The following is a 23,216-nucleotide window of genomic DNA, read 5'->3' as shown; positions in this document are numbered from 1 at the left end:
ACAATAGGGTAGAAATAGATGCAGTCTCTGTTCTCATGGAGTAATGTAGTCTAACTAGAGACATTCTAATCAAATGTCTGTAGGATTGATGCTTATTAGAAAGAAGGAAGCGGAGATCTACAAGCTACCATGAGATTATATATGGCAACACAGCTTTCCCTAGTTCACGGGATTTAGGAAATTTAGAAATGAATGCTTCAAATTAGACCTAGAAAGTGAGTACAAGTTAGTTCAGAAAGGTGGAACCATAATTTATGTTTATGTTATATGATTTGTTAAATGATTTTTTCATGTTTATTAATGTATTTTCATCTTTTAACTGTGAAGAGTAAACAAAAAGTAAATACGGTTTTTTACATTTATTTTTATACAGGCAACAAGAATGGGTGAATCAGCAAAGGGAAGATATTGAAAGGCAAAGGAAACTTCTAGCCAAGCGCAAACCTCCCACAGCTAATAATTCTCAGGCACCCTCTACCAATTCTGAACCAAAACAAAGGAAAAACAAAGCAGTCAATGGAGCAGAGAATGATCCCTTTGTTAGACCAAATTTACCACAACTGTAAGCCTCCATTTTAACTTTTTTTTTAATTGTTGCCAATGAGCATGAATGTTTGTGATAGATGTTATTTGTAGTTAAACTAATACTTAAATACTAAAAGTAGTTATGGCCAGGAATGAAGGCAGTATTGAAATTTATGACTAAATTAATAATCTCCAGATATCTGAATTCTGCCTTTGTAAGTGGAGATTTATTAATCCTCTTTTAAAGTAGAGATTTAGGTAGCTAAGAGGAAACTGGAATCCACTCTTTCTTCATGTCTGAATGATAGAGTCAGTTATCAGTTTTGATTATTCCAATTCAGTGTTTCCATTAATGTTCCTTTTTCTGAGAAAATGTTAAGTAATATAACTGACGTATTTTTTTAACCTGTGAAAGCAATACGTTGGTAAGTTGTAGGTATTGTTTATTCCCTTCCTGCTTTTACTTATTTTCTGAATTTTCTGCATTAATGATGAATTTATAGTTCAAGGGACAAAGACATTTTTAAATCATTAAATGCTTATGATAGAAAACTGGGAAAATATGAAAGAACATAATAAAACAATATAGACCATGATCCCATCCCACAGAGAAGACCATTTTTAAAATGTTGACTTAAAGATACATCCAAATTTCTATAATTTTTCTGTTCTGCAGGAACTTAAGTTTATGAGTAGAAAATACACACCCACCCATCCCCGTTTGATATTTTTATGTGGATGTATTCTTTCTCTCCTTTGTTGGAAGGTCGTGTTTCACTTATGCTTTGATTCCCATCCCTGGCTACATGAGGGACCTCTTCTATCTGATACTCCTTTATCTTACATCGTTGACTTTGTTCTTTACTGATTCCTTCCTTTTAGAAAACAAAATGAAACAAAAAACTCTGCTGCCATTATATATCTCTACCCTCGTCTCCATATTCTGTCATCATTATTAACCAGGTTTCCCAAAAGACTTACTTGGGCCAGTCTCTTCTGCCTCACCTTCTCTTTTGTCCTTTCTTAAGTGAAATTGCCTTTTAAACATTATCTTTTTGATGCTCAGTGTCCTAGACATTTGAGTCTTTAACTTGGCAACGTTGAATATTGTTGACTTCTTATTTTTTCCCAGTTCTCTTTCTTGCCTATTTCTTTTGAAATACCTTGTTATCCTAATTTTCATTTTAACTCTTCTGGCTCATCTTCTCAGTCTCTTCTGTGGACATTATTTACTCTACCAGTTTGTAAAATGTAGGTGTTTTAAGGATCTGTCTTGGCCATCTTACTTCCTCCCCTACATATTCTTGAAAACTAGCTACTCTTAGAATTTCAGTTACTACATACATGCTACTGACATCCAAGATTTGATCTCCAGTACACTTTTCTCTTGAGTATTAAATATTTGTATCTCAGTTTTGAATGTCATATCCTTGCATAGTTGATATTGGTACTTCAGTGCTTCACAGGAACCTCTAATGCAGCCTTTTCAAAACCATATTTACTAAAAACACAAAACATTTATTGTTATTCCCATTCTAGTCTGTCTGTTTCTGTCTACACACACACATCCACATCCACACCCCTTGCCTTTTCCTGTGTTCTGTTAGTAAATTGTATTAACATTCTCTAAGTTTCACATGCCAAATTTTGATTAACATCCTTAATATTATAGATCAAGATTCCATTTATTTTTCTTTATTATTTTTCATCAAAAATAGATGATAATTTTTCAAATTCCATCTCAAAATCTACCTCCATCTTCAAGCCTTTCCTGATTGGGGGGCAGCAGAGGGCTTTTGTAAATTGGAATTGAAACGTTCAGCTATTGATATTTTTTTAAATTTAGCAAACGGTTAACTTTTTGTAAATCAGTAAATTTGTTGCTTGATAAAAGGTAGTGGGTAGAAAAGTGGTTATATAGAATACAGTATGTGTTAGCTTTAACCCCACTCCTGTAAGACACTAGTCCTTCCAGATCTCAATTATATCCACCTATGCAAGTCCCCACTGACACCATTCTAACTCAGGTTAGTCATCTCTTACTTGGGTTATTTTTTACCCCTACCTCTCCTTTCAACATTGGTCCAGCAATCCAATTCGTTTTCATTTTGCGATCAGAATCATTTTTGCAAAATACGATCCTTTCGTTCTCTTCCTTATCACCCTAACATAGCTTTCTGTTACTTGAATGATAAAATCCAAAAGTCCCAAGATGACTATTTAAAAAAATTTTTTTTAAGTTTGTTTATTTATTTATTTTGAGAAAGAGAGAGCATAAACAGGGGAGGGGCAGAGGGAGAGAATCCCAGGCAGGCCCCACACTGTCAGCATGGAGCCTGATGTGGGGCTCCATCCCACAAACTGTGAGATCATGACCTGAGCCAAAATCGAGAGTTGGATGCTTAACCACCCGAGCCACCGGGCTAAGATGGATGCGTCACCGCCCTAAGAGGACTTCTTCAGAGCACTTTTCCATTGGATATTCTCTCCTGCTTTGTTGAAGATCAGTTGGCCATAATTTTGTGGGTCCATTTCTGGGTTCTCTGTTCTGTTTCATTGATCTGAATATCTGTTTTTGTGCCACAGAGCACCTTGATCTGGCATCTTCTGACCACTCTAGCCTCATCTTTTGTCGTTAACTGTTGCCTATCCTTCACTGCCGACTTTCAAACTCCAAACCATTCTTTTAATTTCTGTTCGTTTAAATCCCATGCCTAGGTATTTCCTCCTAAAAGCTTTTCCTTGATCCCTGAAGAATAGGAGTTAATGATCACTGTAAGGTAAAGTGATAGTGCCCTCTGTCTCTTCAGTCACAGCATCACCATTCACTCAGTTAATGACACTAGAAATATTGTAGATGTTTCCCTTTGCCTCATTCTCTGTGTCTGTTTCTATGGCGTCTTGTATTTGTCCATCATTGCCACCATCTTAGTATTGAACCTCATCTCTTTTTTTTTTTTAACCTAGATTACTGTTAAAATTGATTCTCTTCATGTCAGTTTCACCTTTAACCTCCTTCACTGGCCTTTAACATAAAATTCACCCTCATGAAGGACTCTTTGTAGGCCTTCTTATTTTTCTCATTTTTCTCTTTCACTTCACTCCCAATATCTGCCTTCTGCATCTTACGTTAAACTCTTTTAGTTCTCTAAATGGGTTGAGCTTTCTTGTTTCTGTGCCTTCGTACATCTTGTTCTTTCCTTTTCTTCACCTGTCTCATTTCCTATCCATCCTTTAAGGCTTGGCTCACACACCACTTTCAATAGGAAGCCACCTCTGACGTTTTTTCTTCCCATTGTCTCTCCCCTCAGATTAGGTGCCCATAGCCTTTTATATGTGCCTGTGTATATACTGTAGCATTTATCTCACGTTTTTAGCTCTATATTCCCAATATGTAGCATAGTTTCCTGGCATATGGAAAGTGGTCAGTAAATGATAAATTCCAGTACATAAGCATTGGGTTGAATTTCATTTTCTCCTCAGTAGACCATTTTTCTGGTTTGTTACAGGTGTTTTGCTTACTACTTGTCTTCCAAGGTGCTGATAGCCCTAACTGTAGTTTAATAATCATAGACTTATCTCATTTCCACCACACTTTATTGTATATGTTGACTGAGAACTAACCCTGAAGTTATACTGCTCTGTGTTCTTGGAATGGCAAATGAAGTGATACTACATAGTAGTTTTATTGCATGTTTATACAGATGCAGCTTTAAATGGGGAAAAGAAGCCGTAGAAGGACGTTGATTCATATATTATTATACTTTGATTTTGGTGGCTATACTCTGCAACTGCCTTTTTTTGTTGTTGTTTTTTGTTTTGTTTTTTTTTTTTTTGAGAGAGAGAGGGAGAGAGAGAGAGAGAGAGAGAGAGAGAGAGAGAAAGAGAATCCCAAGCAGGCTCTGCACTGTCAGTGTGGAGCCTGACTTGTGACTCAGTCTGACAACCGTGAGATAATGACCTGAGCCAAAATCAAGAGTCAGACGCTCAACCGACTCAGTCACCCAGGTGCCCAAGTCTTTGCAACTGTCTTCTAAAAATTCCTTTTAAATCACTGTTTAGTGGTAACTAGAACATCTAGTGTGTTTGTAAAAAATCTGGTATAATTAGCATAGAGACTTTGAATCTTTAATTATTTTTCTTTTTTAAATTTTTTTAATGTTTATTTATTTTGGAGAGAGACCAAGTGTGAGCAGGGGAGGGCCAGAGAGAGACAGAGAACCTGAAGTAGGCTCCAGGCTCTGTGCTGACAGTGCGGGGCTCAAACTCACATACTATGAGATCATGACCTGAGCTGAAGTCAGATGCTCAATTGACTGAACCACCCAGGTGCCCCTAATTATTTTTCTGTCAAGAAGTTAATCTAGAAAAAGAAGTTACCTACTATGTAGTGGTTAGGACTTTAACTTCTGTAGATGGTCAGATGTGGTTATTTTTTGTAAGCTACATTTTTTGAGCCTACATTTCTTCACTTTTAAAAGTACCTACATCATAGTGTTGAGAAGATGATATGAGGTAATACACGTAAATGTAAAGTACTTGCATGGTTCCTGGCTCTTTACGGATTTTTATCTACCAGCAAGATTCAGTCAGGTGTTTTAGGTAGTAGTTTCTAATTTTAGTCACAAAGACTTCTATTATTCAGAGTAGTTTGCATAAGATAGTATTATCTATGGATGTGTAAATGACCCCTGGGTTAATTAATGACCTTTGTAATTAATTAAGATTTGGCCTCATGTTAAATATATTTTCAATATCCTGATTTTATTTATGCATTTCATGTTTCACAGAGGATGATTGCAAAGTAAACAGTAATATTTTACCTTATATTTTATATTAATGAAGTTTTAGAGGTTACTGTGTTTTCTCATGAAAGCTTTAATTTTAGCTCAAGATTATATTTTATGTAGCATAAAGTTATTTAATGGATTACTTGTCTTCTATAAATAACATAATAGACTTTTCTTAATAAGATTTATTTTTAGAACAGTTTTAGTGTACAGCAAAATTGAGCAGACAGTAGAAGAGTTCTCATCTACTCCTTGTCCCCACATATAACCTTCCCCACTATCAGTACCCTCCACTAGAGTGGGACATTTGTTACAGTTGATGAACCTGCATTGACACATCATTGTCACCCAGAGTGTACAGTGTACATTAAAGTTCACCTTTGGTAGTTTACATTTTATTGGCTTTGATAAATATTTAATTGATTTTTAAAAAATCATGCCTGAAAAATCTTTCATTGGAGCATTTTAATCTATTTTCATTTCATCCGTTATTTATTAGGGCTTAAATCTGGTCTTTATTTGTACTGTTGATTTATCCTGCCTCATCCCTGACCCATTTTTTTTTTCTTTTTATTGGATTGCTCAGTTTTTGTTTACTAGACAAGTCACCTGACCATAGAAAAACCATCTTGAATGGAGCAGAAGCTATATTTGAAGATTAGATAATTGAGAATATTTTAAAACAGATTAACAAAATCAATCTGTAGATTTATAGAGGCCAAAGAATTCCAAGTAGGATGAATAAAAAGAAATACTCACCTAGGAACATCATAATGAAATTTCAGAAAAAGCAAGGCAAAGAAGAAAAATTCTTAAAAGTAGCCAAAGGATGAAAAAAAGATATTGGGACTATAAGTTAAGACAAAAATATTCCAGGTAAATGCTGTGTATGAGACTCAGTAAAATTTTAAGGCAAAAAAAGTACGAAGAAATAGTGGTTATTTCAGAACTATAAATAAAGTTCAAATCACCAGGAACATACAGTAATTCTAAATTTGCAGGCATGTAATAATATGACCTCAAGATAAATAAAAAATTGTACTTTCAGGAGATAAAAACAGATCCACAAATCATAATAGATTTCAGCATACAACATTTTATAGTAATTGAACATACAGATAAAATTTTAATGTTTATTTATTTTTGAGAGAGAGACAATGCGAGTTGGGGAGGGGCAGAGAGAGAAGGGGACACAAAATCTGAAGCAGGCTGCAAGCTCTGAGCTGTCAGCACAGAGCCCTACATAGGGTTCGAACTCCCAAACTGTGAGATCATGACCTGAGCTGAAGTTGGATGCTTAACCGACTAAGCCACCCAGGTGCCCCGAACATATAGATAAAATTAAAAAAACAAAACAAAAAACAGTGTAGGTATAGAAAATTTCAGTGAGACTGACAAATTTGACACTTGCAGAATATCTCCTAACACCTGCAGAATGTGTCATCTTCTTTTTTAAGCACGGACTTTTATAGGAATATACCATGTTAGGTCATAAAGTTAAGTTTCAACAAATTTCAAAAGATTGAAAGAGTTTGTATAAGACTGGGCATTGTTTCTTCCTTAAATGTTTGGTAGAACTCCTGGGTGAAACTTAAAGGATTAGAATCATAGAATATGACCTCTGATCACAGTGGAATGAAACTAGAAATCAGTAACAAAAAAGGTATTGAAAAAATTTTCAATGGAAATGAGAAAAATATTTTTGGATGAGTGATAGTGAAAGTGCTGTGTGGCTAAATTTGTGAGATAAATCTGACACCGTATCTGGGGGACATTAATAGCTTCATGTACATATATATGAAAAGCAGAAAAACTCAAACTTTATAAATTAAGCATCCATTTCAGTAAGTTAGAAGATGAGCAATAGAGAAAAGGGGAAAAGATAAGAGCAGAAATTAACAATACAGGAAATATATACAATACAGAGAATCAACCAATCCAAAAAAAATGTGTTTTTTTCCCCCTAAAAGCTAAACTAATAAAATTGAGAAAGAGAGAAGACAACCATTATCAGGAATGAAGAAAGGAATATTACTACGGAGTCTACAGATATTTAAAGGAAAACAAAATACATATTATAAATGGCTTAAGGGGTCCCTGCATGGTTCAGTTGGTTAAACATCTGACCCTTGATTTCAGCTCAGGTCATGATCTCATGGTTCCTGAGATGGAGACTCTGGCTCTGCCCTGACAGTGCAGAGCCTGCTTGGGATTCTCTCTCTCCCTCTTTCTCTGCCCTCCCTCACTCATGCTTGTGTTATGCCCAGAATTCGTGATCCCCAAAGACCACTAGGGAGCCAAGTCCGATGCAAAAGCAAAGAGCCTTTATTCGAGCTAGCTCGAGCTCAATCCCCTACCTGCACCGACGCAGCGGTGAGATACCAGGGAAAGAGAGCGAGTTTCAAAAGGACAAATGTTTTATTGGGGCCTGGGGGCAGTTGGTGAGGTAATGGCTATGGCCTCAGCCGATTGGCTGGGGAAGGGTCCTGGGGAAGGGTCCGAGTCCTGTTAGGCAGGTGAGGGGGGGGTTACTCAAGGGGAGGAGGTGTGGTCAAGGTGAAGGACACAGAACAAGATGGAGTCGGCCGGCGTAGGCCCGCCCTTTCATTCCCCCCTTGTCATGTAGCTTAGGGACCCAATCATGGGACCGGCTGCATTTATGGTGACAAGGGGAACAGAGTTTGGAGGTTTATGCAAAGTTCTGGGAACCAAGTGTTCCTGGGGTGGCTCTGGGACGTCTGATTAAGTATTGTCCCCGAGCTGGTGTCTATGATCTGCCAGGTGATGTTTTGGGGGGCGTGGGGACTCCCGGCAGCATGAGCAATGATAAGCAGAGTTAACAGAGTTACCAATATTAGGTAGGTCAAATGCGCTGTAGCTTGAGCTTGAGCGGGTTGTGTTGGTCCCGACTGATGGCCCATCGCGTGACAACGTCCTTCCGGATCGAGGAGGGGTCCGCTGGCTGAGCGTGGGTGTGATGGACCCAGGTCGCGATGCCGTCTACCTTGAGAGCGATGGGGGTTGTCAACACCACGATGTAGGGTCCCTTCCAGCGCGGCTCGAGAGTCTCTCGGTGGTGCCTCTTGACGTAGACCCAGTCTCCCGGTCTGTACTGATGAGGTGTCGGGATCGGGCCAGCCTCGTAGATGGCACGGAGGCGCGCCCAAATGTCCTCGTGCGCCCTCTGGAGCCCGCTCAAGGAAAGAAAAAGTTCTTGATCTTTAAACTCAGCAATAAGTTCAGCTCGAAGGCTGGGAATAACAGGGGGTGGCCTGCCAAACATGATCTCGTAGGGAGTAAAACTCAGAGTGTAAGGAGTGTTTCTAACCCGGTAAAGGGCGTACGGTAGGAGAGTCACCCAGTCCCCGCCAGTCTCCATGGTTAATTTGGTAAGGGTCTCTTAGGGTTCTATTCATTCTTTCTACCTGTCCTGAGCTCTGGGGCCTATAAGCACAATGTAATTTCCAGTTTGCCCCCCACTGCCTTGGCTACTGCCTGTGTTACCTGCGAGATAAAAGCTGGTCCATTGTCTGATCCTACCATGGCAGGAAAACCATACCTGAGTAAGATGTCTTCTAGTAGCTTCTTAGCCACCGTCTGAGCCGTTTCATGCTTGGTTGGGTATGCCTCCACCCAGCCAGAGAAGGTGTCTGTAAATACCAGGTCCTCGTGTAGTGCCTCGTCGAAGATGGTGGGTGAATTTTTGAATCCCTGAGGTAGCCGTGTCCAGGTGAGTTGCCCACTGTAGCCCTCCTCCGGATCATGCCACTCGAAGGCGAACAAGGGTTGGCTCTGGGGTGCCAACGGCAGACTGAAGAAGGCGTCCTTTAAATTTAGTACAGTATACCAGACCCTGGAGGGCGCCAAGGAGCTCAAGAGAGTATGTGGGTTGGGAACAGTTGGGTGTATGTCCGCGACCCTCTTATTTACTTCCCGGAGGTCTTGTACCGGTCGGTAGTCATTTGTGTGAGGCTTTTTGACCGGCAGTAAGGGGGTGTTCCAGGCAGACTGGCAAGGAACTAGTACCCCTAGGCTTCGTAGTCTCTGGATGTGTGGCTGGATCCCCTTCCGGGCCTCCTGAGACATGGGGTATTGTTTGATCCTTACCGGACTCTCTCCTGGCTTGAGCTCTACCAGGACTGGGGTCCTGTGAGTGGCTAGTCCCATCCCCCCTGTCTCTGCCCAAACCGAGGGGAATTCTCGTAGCCATTTGTCTATATTATTCTCTCTCGGGAGCGCCTCCTGGTGGAGGAGGTATTCATCCTCCAGTTTCATGGTCAGGACCTGGATGGGGTGGCCCTTGCCATCGGTGACCTGAGGCCCCCCTTGTCTGAAAGTTATCTGAGCTCCAATCTTGGTCAGTAAGTCCCGTCCTAACAGCGGGTAGGGGCATTCTGGTATTACCATAAAGGAGTGGGATACCCGGCCCGTTCCCAAATCTACTGTTCTTCGGGTAGTCCATGAATACTGGCTCATACCAGTTGCCCCTTGTACCCAGGACTTCTTGCTAGCTAGTTTTCCTTGTGGGGTGCGGAGGACCGAATGTTGTGCTCCGGTGTCGACAAGGAAGTCAATAGGGGTCCCCTCCACTTTAAGAGTTACCCTGGGTTCGGGGAGAGGGTCCGAACCCTGACTCCACTAATCACTTAGTTCATCCAGCTCTAGGACTTTTACTCGATCAGTCTTGCTTCCCTTCCCGCCAGCTCTTTTTGGACAATCTCGGGCCCAATGCCCTATCTCCTTGCAGTATGCGCACTGATCCTTCTGCAGCCTCTGCTTCCCCCCTTTGGTGCTTTTACCTTTTCTTGTGTCGTCTGCCAGCTGCCGGAGACGGCGGTCTCGTTCCACGGGGAAGTCAGCAGTGGTAGCTAGTAGTATTCTGGCCAGGTCTCGAGTCTGCTTACTGCTGGCAGCCGCCATGGCGCGAGCCTGCTTGTCCTCAGGAGGCTCCCGATTGTTATATACCTTTTCGGCTACCACCAGCAAGTCCTGCAGACTTTTTTCTCCTAGTCTATCTATTTTCTGTAATTTTCTCCTAATGTCTATGGCCGATTGGTTTACAAAGGCCATGATAACAGCTGCCTTGCTTTCCGGAGCCTCTGGATCCATGGGGGTATAGGTACGGAATGCCTCCATGATCCGTTCTAAAAAGGCAGCCGGAGATTCATCTTTTCCCTGTTGTACATTTCCTACCTTGGCCAAATTGGTTGGCTTTCTAGCAGCCATTCGGAGACCCCCCATTAGAGTCTGGCGGTAGACCCGGAGCCTCTCCTTACCTTCTGCCGTGTTGAAATCCCACTGGGGCCGAGTTAAGGGGAAGGAGGCATCTATCTGAGCCTGGTTGGTGGTGGGATTTCCGTCTGCGCCTGGAACTAGTTTTCGGGCCCCACTGAGGATTCTTTCTCTTTCTTCAGTCGTGAACAGGACCTGCAAAAGCTGCTGGCAATCATCCCACGTGGGCTGATGGGTAAAAAGAACAGAGTCTAATAAATCAATAAGCCCTGCCGGTTTCTCGGAAAACTTAGGATTCTGAGCTTTCCAATTGTAGAGGTCACTAGTGGCGAAAGGCCAATAGTGATGGGGCTGATTCCCCTCCGCGTCTGGGGGTCCGGTGGCTCGCAGGGGTAGAATAGTGGAGTTGGCGGCGGAGGCGGATTGCCCCCTCTGAGCCCTTTGTCTGGTAAAGGGCGGGCTTCCCCCTGGAGCGTTTCCGCCTCCCGCTCTCGGAACAGCGTCTGCCTCCCCCGGAGGGGGAGGATGGTGTTCTTCCGGCATCCTAGAGGGGTTATACGGGGGAGGAAAAATTAATTCTTCTTCAGTACCCCCCTGTAGGACAGGGTAGAGGGGTGCTGAAGGCTGGGTAAGACTTTTCCTCTTCTCTGTCTCCTGCAAAGCAAGAATGGGTTTTGGCTCCGGAGGGAGCAGGGTTAGGAAGGGCTTAAGCCAAGAGGGTGGGTCTTCTACAAGGTCCTGCCAAGTGATAATGTAAGGGAGCTGATCAAGATAGCCCGCCTTAGGCCGAGAGATGATACTCCTGACTCGGTGGATGGTAGGGAGGTCGAAGGTCCCCTCTGGTGGCCATCCGACATTGAAAGTTGGCCACTCGCTAGAACAAAAAACTGCAACCGACCCTTTCGGACTTCCACACTGAGGTTGTTAGCTCTTCCCCTCACATCCTTAAAGTGATCAATCATAATACTTAGAGGAGTAGTCTGAGTCTGTCCCATAACGTCCGTCCAGTAAGTCCACAGAACAAAACAGAGAAACACAAAAACAGACAAACAGGGCCCCTAGAAAGTCTTCCAACTCCATGGAAGCAAAACTGCAAGCTAGCTTAGACCTTTGAGGGGATTCCACGTCCCTCCAAAACCGATGAGGGGATTCCACGTCCCTCCAAAGACGACAGCCTCACGCCGACCAGCGGGAGCGACCCGCCTCGTCTCAGACCTTTGAGGGGATTCCACGTCCCTCCAGAAGGGAGAATCGGAACGTCTTCCGAAACTCCCGGCCCGTGGTCCTCCAGTGCGTCCACTTAGACCGCGTCGGGCACTACCAGAATTCCAGAAATGAGCTCACACAGAAAAGACAGAACAAACAGACACTAACCGTGGGCAGTCAGGCTCTCCGGGTCGGGAGTCCCTCGGGGTTCTTGGGGATCCCGGGCCGAGCCCCCAAATGTTATGCCCAGAATTCGTGATCCCCAAAGACCACTAGGGAGCCAAGTCCGATGCAAAAGCAAAGAGCCTTTATTCGAGCTAGCTCGAGCTCAATCCCCTACCTGCACCGACGCAGCGGTGAGATACCAGGGAAAGAGAGCGAGTTTCAAAAGGACAAATGTTTTATTGGGACCTGGGGGCAGTTGGTGAGGTAATGGCTATGGCCTCAGCCGATTGGCTGGGGAAGGGTCCTGGGGAAGGGTCCGAGTCCTGTTAGGCAGGTGAGGGGGGTTACTCAAGGGGAGGAGGTGTGGTCAAGGTGAAGGACACAGAACAAGATGGAGTCGGCCGGCGTAGGCCCGCCCTTTCACTTGCTCTCTCTCAAAATAAATAAATAAACATTAAAAAAATAAATAAATGGCTTAAATTTGAAATTTTTTGTGAAATGGGTTAATTTCTAGAAAAATCTAACTTAACAAAGTTGACATTGGAAGAAACAAAAGTCTAAATAGTTCTATAACTATTAAAGAAATTGAATCTGTAATTTAAAAAGTACAGATGACTTCATTTATGAATTGTAAACTCTAGGTACAGAGACTTCATTTATGAATTGTAACATCCATTTAAGGAAGAAATAGTGCCACTCTTTTTAAAACTTTTTTTAAAGAATAGTTAAGTCAGAAATACTTCCAGATTATTTTATGAGACCAGCATAATCTAGATGTCAAAATTTAATAAGGATGACACAAACAAGGAAAGTTATAGCCTAATCTCATTTATAAAGCCAAATGTAAAAATCTTAAATAAAATATAAGCAACCCAACATATAATAATGTAAAAATGATAGTTTATCTTCACCAAGTTTGGTTTATTTTAGGTATGCAAGGTTGGTTTAACATAAAAAAAAAAAATCAGTGTGATTTTTCCATGTATTAATTCGTCAAGACCAAGTTGGATTTATTTTAGGTATGTAAGGTTGGTTTAACATTAAAAAAATTTTTTTTAACATTAAAAAAAATTATATGTAATTTTCCATATAAGGGGAAAGATCATATGATAGTCTTAACAGATGCCAAAACAAAAAACATCAGACAGAATTCAGCATTAATCTTTGATTAAAACTCTTAGGAATAAGTAGAAAAACTTCTTTAATCTACATACACTATACATTCATTTTTTTTTTTTTTTTTTGGCATGCATATCTACATGCTGTGCTCTTGAGCTACAGTGGCCTTATATACCGTTTCTTTTTCCTGGCTTCCTTCTGCTCATCCTCTTTAATCAAGCCCAGATGTTACCTCTTCTGTGTCTTTTCCTAGTTTCCTTTAGATAAAAAATTTTTGTCTTTGTTCTGTGTACTCATAGCTGTATTATCCAGGATAATCACTTTATGTTAAGGTCAGCTAATTAGCAACCTTAGCCCATTTAATCTTTTGCCCTGTTAGGTAACATGTCCACAAATTCCAAAGATTAGGATGTATTAACTTTGGAAGCAGTTATTCTGCCTATCAGTCTTTACTCTGACCCAAGATTCGTATCTTACATGTAAAATATATTCATCCTATTCCAACATCCCCAAAAGAATCAACCCCACTACAGCATCAACTCAGCATTCAAAAATCTCATCTAAATTTCATCATCTCAAATGTTCTGAATCTCATTATCGAAATCAGGTATGGGTGAGAATCTGTATAATCCACTCCAAAACACAATTCCTCTTAATCTGTGAACCTCAAGAAGCGGTCATCTCTTCTCAAAATAACTCCCTATTTTAAGGTCAACTCATTCACTATCTTAATTCTCCTTTGCTGTATAATTTAACATATTCACATGTCCCAGGGATTAGAACATAGACATCATTGGAGGGCCATTATTCTGCATACCACATTAGCACTTGGTATAAGTTATTCTCAGTTCAACTGTTAATTGCATTGAGAACATTTGGGCTCTTCAGAGGCAGACTAGTTTCATCCTTCCCACACACCTCCATTCTTTTTCACAATGATGCTTTTTTAAAAATATTGTGGTGAAATTCACATAAGTTAAACATTTAGTGTACAGTTCAGTGGCATTAAGTGCGTTTACAGTGTATGCAACCCTTTTAGTTTCAAAACTTCATTAACTTGGAACACCTCATACCCATTAAATAATCATTAATTCCCATTAATTCCTCTTTGTTCCTCCCCTCATTTTCTGGTAACAGTTTTCTCTATGTGTTTGCCTTTTCTGGAGAGTTCACTGTCTTTCAGTTAGCATAATGTATTCAGGGTGTGTCCATGTTGTAGCATGTATCAGTACTTCATTCTTTTTTATGTCTGACTGTATCCCATTGTATGTATATGCATGTACATGCGCACTTTGTTTATCCATTCATCTATTATGAACATTTAGATTGTTTCCACCTTTTGGCTATTATGAGTAATGTTGACATAAACATTTATGTACAAGTGTCTGTGTAGACATATGTTTTCATTTCTTTTGAGTATATACCTAGGAGTGTAATTGCAGCATTATATGGTAATTCTATGTTTAAATTCTTGAAGAATTGCTAAACTTTTTCACATCTGCAATATTTTACATTGCCACCAGCAATAAACAAGAGTTCCTATTTCTTTGCGTCTTTGGCAACACTTTTTATTTTCCTTTTTTTTCCCCCCCTCTTTTGGAGAGAGAGAGCAAGGGAGGAGCAGAGAGAGAGGGAGAGAGAAAATCCCAAATAGGCTCCATGCTGTCATTGAGGAGACTGATGCAGGGCTCGAGCCCACAAACCAAGATCATGACCTGAGCCTAAATCAAGAATCAGAGGCTTATCCAACTGAGTCACCCAGGTGCCCCTATTTTCCATTTTTAAATTACAGTCATCCTAGTGTCCATAAAAGGTCATCTTATTGTGGTTTCGATTTATATTCCTGAGTGGCTAATTATGTTCAATGTCTTTTAATGGGCTTGCTGGTCTTTATATAGGTATCTAGGTCTTTTGCTCAGTTTTTTAATCAAGCTGTTTGTCTTTTTGTTGTTGAGTTATAAGAGTTCTTTATATATTCTGAATACGACATCTTATCAGATATATGATATGTAGATATCTTCTCCCATTCTGTAAGTTGTCTTGCTTTCTTGATAATGTCCTTTTATTTTATTTTAATTTTTATGGCTTAAGTTTATTGTTTTGTTTTTCGCTCATGCTTTTGGTATCAAATCCATGGTCATAAAGATTTACCCCTGTGCTATCTTCTGATAGTTTTCTAGTAGTCCTTATATGTAAATTATGGATTCCTTTTTGGTTAATTTTTTATATAGAGTGAGGCAGGAGTCCAACTTCATTCTTTTGCATGTGGTTATCTAGTTGTCCCAGCACCATTTGTTGAAGAGACCATTCTTTTCCCCATTGAAAGGTCTCGGTACCCTTGTCAGAAATCAACTGGCGATGGTTATTTGGGTTTATTTCTGCACTCCGTTCTATACCTTTGGTCAATGTCTGTCTTTATGGTAGCACCACACTATTTTAATGACCATAACTTTGTAGTAGAAAGTTTTGAAATAGGTAGTGGGAGTCCTATAACTTGGTTCTTTTTCAATATTGTTTTTTCTATTTGAGCCTCCTTTGCAATTTTGTATGAATTTGAGAATTAGCTTTTCTATTTCAGCAAAATGAGCCATTTGTATTTTGATCAGGATTATACTGAATATATGGATCACTTTGGAGAGGATTGTCTCTTAACAGTGTTAAGTCTGCTAATCCATGAACATAGAAGTCATTTTATTTAATTCGTTTTCATTAATTTCCTTAGCACTGTTTACTAGTTTTTAGTGTACAAGTCACTTCCTGGGTTAAATTTGTTTTTAGGTATTTTATTATTTTGGATTCTATTATAAATGGAAATGTATGCTTAATATCCTTTTTAGACTGTTTGTTGCTGATGTGTAGAAACACAACTTATTTTTGTGGGTTGATCTTGTATTGTGCAACTTTGCTGAATTTATTAGCTCTCGTGGTTTTTTCTTGTTCGTTCTTCAAGATTTTCTACATCTAGAGTTATGTCATCTGCAAATAAAGATAGTTTTACTTCTTTTCTAATTCTCATGCATTATGTTACATTTTTGTTTTTTTTCCTTAACTCCTCTGGTAGAACTTTCTAGTACAATATTGAATAGCAATGGTGAAAGCATCATTGTCTTCTTCCTCACCTTAAGGGGGAAGCTTTCAGTCTTTCACCACTGAGTATGATGTTAGTTGTGGGTTTTTAATAAATTCCCTGTATCATGTTGAGGAACTTCTGTTCCTAGTTTTTTGGGGGGCTTTTCAAAGGCAGACTAGTCTTGGGGTTCCTGGGTGGCTCAGTTGGTTAAGTGTCCAACTCTTGATTTGGTTCAGGTCATGATCTCATGGTTCATGGGATCGAGCCTCGCATGGGCACTGATCCTGCTTGGGATTCTGTGTCTCCCTGTCTCTCTGCTCTTCCTCCGTGCTCACATGTGTGCACACGTTCTCTCTGTCTCCGTCTCATAAATAAACTTAAAAAAAAAAAAAAAGACAAACTAGTCTCATGTCTCACCTTCCTCCATTTAAAAAATCTAATCCTCGGGGCGCCTGGGTGGCTCAGTCGGTTGAGCGTCCGACTTCGGCTCAAGTCATGATCTCATGGTCCGTGAGTTCCAGCCCCGCGTCAGGCTCTGTGCTGATGGCTCAAAGCCTGGAGCCTGTTTCAGATTCTGTGTCTCCCTCTCTCTCTGACCCTCCCCCATTCATGCTCTGTCTCTCTCTCTCTCAAAAATAAATAAACGTTAAAAAAAATTAAAAAAAAAATCTAATCCTCAATGCAGGGCTCATAACCTGTTACTAAATTATGCAAATAAATGGGCTTGCCTTTTTTTTTTTCTTCAATGCCTGTAACAGTCTTCTTTACCATAGCTTGCATTCTTTAACTTTGAGACTTAAGGTTAATTTCCTTCTTAAACAGGATGTCTTTGAAGAATTGATTATCAGGTATTCCCTTTTTTCCTGTTATTTGTTCTAGTTCTAGTTCTATTACAGTCATCTCACACATCTATCAAACTATTGTAAAACAGCTCTTTGAATTAGAAATAAAATTCTCATCCATTTAGGGGTACCTGGGTGGCTCAGTCGGTTGAGCATCCGACTTCGGCTCAGGTTATGGTCTCCTGGTTCGTGAGTTCAAGCCCTGTGTCGAGCTTGCTGCTTTCGTCACAGAGCCCACTTCGGATCCTCTGTCCCCTGCCTCTCTGCCCCTCCCCCACTCATGCTGTCACAAAAATAAAAATTAAAAAAACATTAAGAAAATGCTCATCCATTTAGACTCATTATGAAAGATTATCAAGAGTTAAGTCTTATTTTAAATTTCTTGGCTTTTAAAATAAAGTTTTATATAAACCTACTCTAGGAGCTTTTAGCATGCCCCTAAATAAATACATATACATATATTTGAACATAATAAAATATTAATCATTCAGGCAATAATATCAGGTATGACTCATACAGGGAGGAGTTGGACTTTATCTTCTCATTATCTGTGAATAAAAGATTTGCTAAATAACCTAACCAACAGACTTGCTTAAGAGTGTGAATTTTTTTAGGATCTTTAAAAGCACATCATAAAAATAATTATGTAGCCATTAAAATTAACATTATTCTAGCTTACCTCTTCTCATTCTATGTATTAAAATCACATTTTATCTAAAAACATTTTTCCTTACTGGAAGTAGACAACAGAGATATCTAAAAAGTTCTAATACATCAAGTACCTCCTGATAGAGAAATGCAGAGAAATGTAAGAAATGTCTCTTTTGCATTTTATTTAGTGAGACAAGACCCTGGAATAGGAATTATCAAATGGAGATCTGTGAACCCCCCGATTTATGTATATGTGATATTTTCTGGAGAGAGTGTTTATAAATTTCCTTAGATTATTTTTAGATATCCACGATCATAAAGTGGTAAGAATCACTGTCTAGAAAGTCAGTAGCCTAGTATTTAGTGCTTTCTATAGAATTTGCTTATTAATGCATCAAAACCAAGCAGAGAAAAATTGGTAAATTTATATATTTTGCTGTTTATTTGAAGCTTAGTTAGTAGTTATAGTAGTAGTCATTAAAATGCAGGAAGTAAATAGCTAAATTCTCCTGCTGATGAAAGTTACCATTAAGCTTTAGTGAGAATTGTATGTGTTTAACACATACAATAAAGACCTATGAAATGTGAGACCTATGAAATAATGCTCTAAGGTCCAAGTTTTTAAATCAGTGAAGAATTATTAAGTAAATGTGGGGAGGGAGTATTTGTATGCATTTGCTTTAGCTATGGGGATGTGGATGATTTGAACCACAACACAAAACATATTAACAACTGGAACTGAGTGCTTTTGAAAGCAAGTATGTATTACATTATGCTATAAGATTAACCAGACAGTATTCAACAAACTAAATCATCGCGGAGCTAATTGAGATTAATTCATTATTGACTCACAAGAATAGTAGCTATTGAAAACTACACCAACTAAAGACAACAAAATATCCTTACCTCCAAATTACAGAAATTCTCAGCCATTTGTACATGTAAAGGCTTTGCAAGTTTGCATAAGAGCCAAACTTCTTAGTAGAAAACAGTTTCAAAAATTATGGGAAATTCAAATTGTACCAAATTTTCACTGGTGGTATATATGCCTATCCAAAAACCATTCACCAAAAATTCTTACAGCTTTTCTTTATTGGATTAGTAGAGATTTTTACCAATTTTTGTTTCCAAATCCTTTCCTTTAACATCACCTTTCCCTCTTCTCCCTCTTTCAATCCATCTGTATTCACACTGCAACACTTATTTCTCTAAATTTGCTTTAAGCATCTGCTGCAACTATCCACTGTTGTTATATTTGGTATAACAAAATCCAGCAGTTGTGTTAACCTAAGACTGATTTAATTTTAAATGTTTATTTTTTCACTCTTAAGATATTTCTAGTGGGATACTAACTGAATTTCTTGGAGGGTTTTGTTTGTTTCCTTTGAATGCCCTTTCTTTAGAATTAGTGAATTTAACTAACATCTAGCTAAAGGAGAGTAGCATTTATATTAAATGTTGCTGAGGGACCTGAATGAAAAACATAAATAAATCATACCTAGGTTAGGAGCTTCACCAAGTACCCCCAGAACACATAAGTAAACGAACGGGCCCTGAGTATGATGGATAAAAGCAATTCTTTCAGTTTTGGGGTATGAAATGGAAGTTGTTTTATTGTAGAGTGGTTTTTCTTCTTTTACTTTATCAGAAAACAGAATCATTTTTCCTTAGGAAATGTTATAATATGTATGTCTTACTATAGACCTACATAATAAGCTAGTTATTTTTCAGTGTTCTATAGGAATGTTTGAAATTAACAATAAAATAACCATAAAGTACTTTTCAGGATTTAAATTCTTATGTCTATTTATATTTTATTAAGAATTTGATGCTTTGACTATAGTTTTAGCATTCTTTTTTCTCACTAACACATGGAAGCAGAAAATAGAAAAATGTCTTAGTTTTTTCTTTTTTTTTTTTTTTTTTAAACCAGTACTCAACTAGATGGACTGTGCAGTAACTTTCTAATGCTCTTAGAATAAAATGAAATTCATTCCTTGGTCTGGAAGTCCATTGTAAGCTGGCCCCTGCTTACCTCTCCTACTTCTCACAGCCTCTTTGACTGTTTTGATGCTTACTTTTTTTTTTTTTTTCTCTTCTTACAGTATGCCACCCTGTGTCCATGTTAGCATCCTTGCACTTGCACTTGTCCTATATCTAGGACATATTCCCCCAGGTTCTCTTGTAGTTTTCTTTTTGACTTTTAGGTCAAGACCGCCTCCCTAATACTCACTGCAAATAGTGTAATATAGTCAGTCATTATCAACCACCCTTTTTGTTTTCTTCATAGTATTTACTGCTATTTGGGATTATTTTATTTCTTTTTTAAGTTGTTTTCTGCCTCCTTATCCCCACTATAGAGTGTAAGTGCAAACTAAAATGAAAGGAGAAAATGTCTTTTCCATTGTATCCTTAGGATTGAAATTCTAGAACATCACCTGATACATAGCACTCATTAAATAGTTGCAGAATTTATCAGTTACGTGTTCCATCTATAAGTGTTAGAAATATTCTGAAGAATATTTTAAAGGACTTCTGGCTTATATTCTGGACTGAAAGTTGTCAACATTTTAGCATTTTGAGAAACATTAATCTTCTTTTGCTGGTTATTAATAAGAAGTAATAAGTATTCATCTTAATATCTAGAATTACAATTTCATTTTTGACAGGTTGACTTTGGCAGAATATCATGAACAGGAAGAAATTTTCAAACTTAGACTAGGACATCTCAAAAAGGTATGTGAAGCATATGCTGGAATTTTAGTTTGTTACCAGAGGTCATGGAGAGTTGTTACTGTAAGTCTCTCGTTGGAGAAGTCAGCTTAGAGAGAAAATACCCAAAGCTCAGACAAAAAAAAGAGGGGCATTAAAGTTGTCCTTTTAAGTTGAATATGTTAAAATAACATGCCTTTTACCTTGTGGCAGCTTACAAACATTGAGATGCTGATAATACCGTGTCCCTGTAGTGGAGAAGTGACTCCTGGCCAGACTTTCAGGGTCTTAAGATTACTGTGTTTAAGTACTATTTTTGTAAAAATGCTTCATTTTTAAGATGAAATGTAAATTTCCATATTGTTTGTGTCCATTTATAATAAACTGAAATAATTATAAATTAATAACAAACTTGGTTCTTTGGCTTAAGTTTTAAGCTATCAAATGCTTGAGTAAATGTTTCAACTAAAATATGTACATTGGCAAATTTAGAAAAGCCTTAATCATTAATAATAGTATAAAGTGATATAATTTATTAAAATGTTGCTACGTGTTATTATAGTAAAATTTTTTAAATGTATAGCTTTGTACTGATTTGTAAACTACGAAATTGTAATCAGTTCATTGTTTTTACAGTTTTTTAGTTCAAACTATTTCAAATAAATAATAGATTTTCCCACTCAAAATGAACTTAATGACAGATGTAAAATTCTTTTTCTTTGACCAAATTTTTTAATTCTGCTTTTTGCTTGTCACATCATTTACATTTTTTTTTTAATAGGCTGAATAATTGCTAAAAGTGAGTTAGTGAACTAATCGAAGATAGCTTCTGTGAAGTTGTCTTCCTGTGAGGTAGGACAGAGAAACCCATTCTGGTAGCAGCTGCCATCATACTATGTACTGTTTTGTTTTTGGAATGCCATCAACCTGCTTTCAGACCCCTGCCATTTAATTACAGAGAATAGAAAAAGATACATAAATGTGTCCACATATATGTGTAATTTGCATTAGCATTTTTAACTATGCTGTATCTGTCTATGCCCCTACTCAGAAAAGTTTCAACCCCAAATGCTTTAACAGTAAATTGTGAAATGATTTATTCTGGTCTTTTTTTTTTTTTCTTCTTAAAGTGTATTTTCTTCTGTTGTAATTATTGACTATTTTTCCTGCTCTTTGGGTTACAGTAGACAACTTCAGTCTATTCTCTGTAACAGATGGAGTTGTAATGAGACTGTTGGGGGATTTTGTAATACAAAATTAGTATAAGTATTGTGTGCCCACCTAAGCAGTTGTCATAATGAATTCATAGAGACCTATGCTTGATGTCCCCTATAAAGATTTATCAATTATTTTCAAACCAGCCTTTCATGATAATGGAACACTTTAACTGGAGGGTTATTATTTTTACATATAATAAAATAGTTCATTTAAAATTATTCTAATAATGAGATTGTACATGTGTATCTTATTTTATGAAAACCTGTTACATAAAATCTGAAATTACAAAGCAGTTATATTAGGAATCGGCTATTTGTATTACAAAAAATACTTTGCTTTTTGAAAAGCTTCAGAGAAGGGTTGGTTTTGGTCTTGGTTGGTTGTGTTTGGTTGACTTTAAAGCCTTCCTGGTACTTTGAAAATATTTGGTTTCTCTGAAACACTTCTGTAAGTATTCTTAAGGGAGGTATACTTACACATCTAGACACTATCTAAATAGTTGCAAACTGTCGTAAAATACTACCCTTTCTCTTCTAACCTCCATATTAGCCTCTTTCCCTGTGTTTGACTTCTCCATGTTTTGTATTACTCATTCTTTCTGATAACTGTCCCCTCCGTAATCATTTTCTTGCTTTATTTTTTCAGCTTTTATCATATTTACTGAGCAGCTCTAGATTTCTAACTTTATCTTCTTAGCCATTTTACAACAGTACTTTTCTTTGACCAACATCATGGAATATTTTGGGAGAGTGGATAAACTACTAATGCTGAAATATGCTTTCATGTCTTGAATTCTCACATTTTCTTCTAAGAGGCTATTTTGGGTGAGAAGAATGTATGAATGCATTATAAAGAAAGTTGTTGGTAGTACATACAGAGAACAGAATTGAGTAAGTAGTGTCATCTTAGAGCACAAGTCAACAAGAGTTGCCTGCTTACCACTTGGATATAAATTTTGAGTTGCACAATTAAATAATAAGCATTAAGTCACATGTTTTAAAAAGTTATTTGGCATCCCAAAGCACAACTGGAAAATAGGCCATTAAAACAGGTCATTCTGTTTTCTAAAAAAGTAGATTGGACACTTTTAATACACAGAGAACAAGCTTCAGTTAAGAGAAAAGATGTTATGACCTCTGTTTTAGCAGTTCCCTTCGCTCCTGGGTTTATTAAGCTGACATGAACTGTACCCAAGTTGTAACTACCATATGGTTTCTACCATAGGCTGGATCTGATCTGTGTATATTTGAGATCCTTGTAACCTGCACAGGAATTAACCTATAGTATGCCAGCTTACGGTTTAGATTTAGAGCCTGGCATACTCTTGCTTTCATTCTGTCTTTAAGCCGAAGCAGGCTCTTAAAGTTCAGTCAGATTACTAGATTAAATTTGTGGGCACCGAAAGAGAAACTTATTTTATTGAGGAGGCCCATGTTATTTGGACATACGGGACTAGAAGACCTACTTACTTTTTTTTGAAATGAATAATTTATGATGTGCATTGTATTTTGTAAAGATCATCATAATAATTGAATAGGTAAACTGAAGTATGAAAAAGTATATTTACCATTGAATAAATCATAAAGTTCAGTTCACATTCTGTGCTGTTCTGCGGGGTTAGAAATATAATAAATCCAAAGCTGTGAAAGTGATAGAGTAAGGAATGAAAGGTAAGCAGAAGTCTCC

At 38.2% G+C, this 23,216-nt stretch overlaps 1 protein-coding gene across 1 annotated transcript in view; it reads left to right on the top strand.

Moving 5' to 3' along the window:
- Positions 1-23,216, top strand: part of TLK1 (tousled like kinase 1) — a 156,113-nt gene that overhangs the window by 102,393 nt on the left and 30,504 nt on the right. The window contains exons 11-12 of the mRNA XM_040475359.1: positions 374-562; positions 20,270-20,336. Coding sequence (XP_040331293.1) covers positions 374-562; positions 20,270-20,336 — 256 coding nt within the window. The remainder of the gene's footprint in view (positions 1-373; positions 563-20,269; positions 20,337-23,216) is intronic.

The sequence above is a fragment of the Herpailurus yagouaroundi genome, unplaced genomic scaffold, assembly GCF_014898765.1.
Source record: "Herpailurus yagouaroundi ecotype Mexico unplaced genomic scaffold, PumYag 140, whole genome shotgun sequence".
NCBI classification, from domain to species: Eukaryota; Metazoa; Chordata; class Mammalia; order Carnivora; family Felidae; genus Herpailurus; species Herpailurus yagouaroundi.
This window is presented reverse-complemented; position numbering and strand designations above follow the sequence as displayed.